At 40.9% G+C, this 4,198-nt stretch overlaps 1 protein-coding gene across 1 annotated transcript; it reads right to left on the bottom strand.

Annotated features, from left to right (window-relative positions):
- Positions 1–1,029: 1,029 nt before the first annotated feature.
- LOC138860507 (uncharacterized) lies at positions 1,030–2,989 on the bottom strand. The gene is made up of 3 exons (XM_070118086.1): positions 2,872–2,989; positions 1,909–2,643; positions 1,030–1,628 (listed from the first exon to the last, which is right to left on the bottom strand). The coding sequence occupies exons 1-3, from the start codon at positions 2,987–2,989 to the stop codon at positions 1,030–1,032; spliced, it is 1,452 nt and encodes a 483-aa protein (XP_069974187.1).
- Positions 2,990–4,198: the final 1,209 nt, after the last annotated feature.

Raw genomic sequence — 4,198 nt, 5'->3', positions numbered from 1 at the left:
GGTTAAGAGGGGGAGGGGGGAGGGGGGGAGAGGGAAGGTCAAGGCAAAGGAAGCCATTAGGATTATGAGTGAAGATGAGACGAGCGCGACTGTGAGTGTGTGGTGATGTTTGTGGTGATGACGTCACTACAAGGCAATTCAAGGTGATGTTTGTGGTGATGACGTCACTACAAGGCAATTCAAGGTGATGTTTGTGGTGATGACGTCACAATAAGGCAATTCAAGGTGATGTTTGTGGTGATGACGTCACTACAAGGCAATTCAAGGTGATGTTTGTGGTGATGACGTCACTTTAAGGCAATTCAAGGTATATATATGACAATATATCTGTGATGAAGTTTATATATATATATATATATATATATATATATATATATATATATATATATATATATATATATATATATATATACACACACACACAAACTTCATGTATATGTGTGTGCGTGTGTGTATGTGTGCGTATGATATGTGTGTGTATATATTCACACACACATATTCATATAATTTCTAAGGGTAATTACTTTTTTCCCCCCAAAAGATAAATGAATAAATGAATAAATGATAAATAAATAATAATGATAATAAACCGCTATTCCAGATCAGCTCAAGTTAAAAGCAAAAAAAAAAGAAATTATTTTCCTTCTCAAAACTCGAATCAGATAACATCAAAAGTCCCAGAGAAAATAAAGATAATGATGAGAGATAACAAGACAGATAATGATAAGACGGAGATAATAAGACGAAACGAAGAAGAAGATAATAAATAATAAAAAAAGAAAGGAAAATTACAAGTTTCTTAACTGCCTCACGAATTGCTGTTGAGGAAAATGAGGAAGAGTTAGAAGGCGGTCGTTAATGGTAGTGGTCACGTGACTGGAGAGCATAAATCGCTCAGTGGTTGTGTGGTGGAGTGGATGAGGCGGAACTCTGTGGTGGAGTTGGATGTGGATTATCGTGGTGGAGTGGATGAGGCGGAACTCTGTGGTGGAGTTGGATGTGGATTATCGTGGTGGAGTTGGATGTGGATTATCGTGGTGGAGTGGATGAGGTGGAGCTCTGTGGTGGAGTGGATGAGGTGGAGCTCTGTGGTGGAGTTGGATGTGGATTATCGTGGTGGAGTGGATGTGGATTATCGTGGTGGAGTGGATGTGGATTATCGTGGTGGAGTGGATGTGGATTATCGTGGTGGAGTGGATGAGGTGGAACTCTGTGGTGGAGTGGATGTGGATTATCGTGGTGGAGTGGATGTGGTGGAACTCTGTGATGGAGTGGATGTGGATTATCGTGGTGGAGTGGATGAGGTGGAACTCTGTGGTGGAGTTGGATGTGGATTATCGTGGTGGAGTGGATGAGGTGGAGTGGATGTGGATTATCGCGGTGGAGTGGATGAGGTGGAGCTCTGTGGTGGAGTGGATGAGGTGGAACTCTGTGGTGGAGTTGGATGTGGATTATCGTGGTGGATGTGGATGTGGTGGAGTTGGATGAGGTGGAGCTCTGTGGTGGAGTGGATGAGCTGGAGCTCTGTGGTGGAGTTGGATGTGGATTATCGCGGTGGAGTGGATGAGGTGGAACTCTGTGGTGGAGTTGGATGTGGATTATCGTGGTGGAGTGGATGAGGCGGAACTCTGTGGTGGAGTTGGATGTGGATTATCATGGTGGAGTGGATGTGGATTATCGCGGTGGAGTGGATGAGGTGGAGCTCTGTGGTGGAGTGGATGAGGTGGAGCTCTGTGGTGGAGTTGGATGTGGATTATCGTGGTGGAGTGGATGTGGATTATCGTGGTGGAGTTGGATGTGGATTATCGTGGTGGAGTTGGATGTGGATTATCGTGGTGGAGTGGATGAGGTGGAACTCTGTGGTGGAGTTGGATGTGGATTATCGTGGTGGAGTGGATGAGGTGGAGCTCTGTGGTGGAGTTGGATGTGGATTATCGTGGTGGAGTGGATGAGGTGGAACTCTGTGGTGGAGTTGGATGTGGATTATCGTGGTGGAGTGGATGAGGTGGAGTGGATGTGGATTATCGCGGTGGAGTGGATGAGGTGGAGCTCTGTGGTGGAGTGGATGAGGTGGAACTCTGTGGTGGAGTTGGATGTGGATTATCGTGGTGGATGTGGATGTGGTGGAGTTGGATGAGGTGGAGCTCTGTGGTGGAGTGGATGAGCTGGAGCTCTGTGGTGGAGTTGGATGTGGATTATCGCGGTGGAGTGGATGAGGTGGAACTCTGTGGTGTAGTGGATGTGGATTATCGTGGTGGAGTGGATGAGGTGGAACTCTGTGGTGGAGTGGATGTGGTGGAGCTCTGTGGTGGAGTTGGATGTGGTGGAGTGGATGAGGTGGAGCTCTGTGGTGGAGTGGATGTGGATTATCGTGGTGGAGTTCGATGTGATGGAGCTCAGTGGTGGAGTTGTATGTGGATGATCCTTGGTGGTGTGGAGTGGAGTGGATAACTGAAGTGGAGTTGAGTGGAGTGGTTAGATTGTGTGCTTGTGGTGGAGTGGAACTCTGTGGTGGAGTTGGATGTGGATGTGTATGGTGGAGTGGAGTTGAATGGAGTGTAGTGGTTAGATGTGGATGCTTGTGGTGGAACGGAGTAGAGTGGAGTCTGAAGTGTATGCTTGTGGCGGAGTTGGAGATGCATGCTTGTGGAGTTAGATGTAGAAACCTGAGATGGAGTGGTAGAGTGGAGTAGAAAAGACAAAAACGTACTGGGGTGGAGTTCATTTGGGAACCTCAGGTGGAGTGGAGTAAAACAAAAGTTCCGGGGTGGAGTTCTGTGGTGGAATTGATGTGAAGATCTCAGGTGGAGTAGGGTGGAGTAAAAAGATTTAGAGTAAAAGCTGTTCCCGGGGATAGTAGGGTGTGGAGACCTGAAAGTGGAGTGGAGTAGAAGTGGAGTGGAGAATTGTATGACAAAGGTGTAATGTTGAGCTGTGTAGTGGAGTTCTGAGGAGTAGCTAAATGTGGAACTGTGTGATGATGTTTCATGTGGAGTAGTGTGGAGAAATCATGTGGAAAATAAATCTGAAGTGGATTGAGAAAGGGAGCAACGTAGAAAAACGAAAAAAACCCTGATAGAAACAAGGTGGAGTTACATGTGGAATTCTGGAGTGGAGTTTCTTGGTGGAGTTAAAACCGAGTGGAGTAGAAGGGGTGGATTTACGAAGTGATGCTGTATTTTCGATTTATGAAAATAGAAGTTTTGTAATGTGGTGAAAAGCTGGATGGAAATTTAATAGTAATGATGATGATAATGATAATGATTGTAATAATAATAATGTTAATAATAATAATAATAATAATAATAATAATAATGAAAATTGTAGTAATAACAAAAACAACAACAACAATAAGGATGATAGGGAGGATGATAATAATAGTGAAAATACTAATGAAGATGATAATAACAACAATGATAATGATAATGATTACAATGGCGATGCTAATAACAATAATTATAGTAATCATAGTAGTAATAATAATAACACTGTCAATAATAATAACAGTAGTAGTAATAATAATAACGATGATTATGATAACAATAATGATAATGATAATAAAGATAATGGAAATGATAACTATGATACTAATACCAAGTCTATGACATTGATATTAGTAATAGTACTAATAACAGTAGTAATGAAGATTATTTTTCTGTCCATGATAATGCTAATGAAAATGATAATGATGACAGCCATTAAGATGTAGGCGCTAATGCTGATGATAATAGTATGATAACAATTATATTTATGATAATAGTGATGATCTTGACAGTGATGATGAGTGTTATAATGATGAATATAGTGATGATGAGTGTTATAATGATGAATATAGTGATGATGGTGGTAATAATGATAGTGATGATGAGTGTTATAATGATGAATATAGTGATGATGGTGGTAATAATGATAATGATGATGAGTGTTATAATGATGAATATAGTGATGATGGTGGTAATAATGATAGTGATAATGACAGTAATAATGATAATGATGATGATAGTAATAATGAGAGTGATGATATAGTAATGTTGATAGTAATAATTATGAACATTTTTCTACAAGCAACAATAATGATTATCAAATTAAAGTAAGGATATTGTTAACACCATTATTATCATTGTTATCATCATCATTATCATCACACTTCTACAAAAAACACAAGAAAAGAAGGTAACTAAAAAACAACAACAAAAAT

This window comes from Penaeus vannamei, chromosome 41 (assembly GCF_042767895.1).
Source record: "Penaeus vannamei isolate JL-2024 chromosome 41, ASM4276789v1, whole genome shotgun sequence".
NCBI classification, from domain to species: Eukaryota; Metazoa; Arthropoda; class Malacostraca; order Decapoda; family Penaeidae; genus Penaeus; species Penaeus vannamei.
Note: the sequence above shows the minus strand (reverse complement) of the source record. Positions and strands in the feature narration are given on the sequence as shown.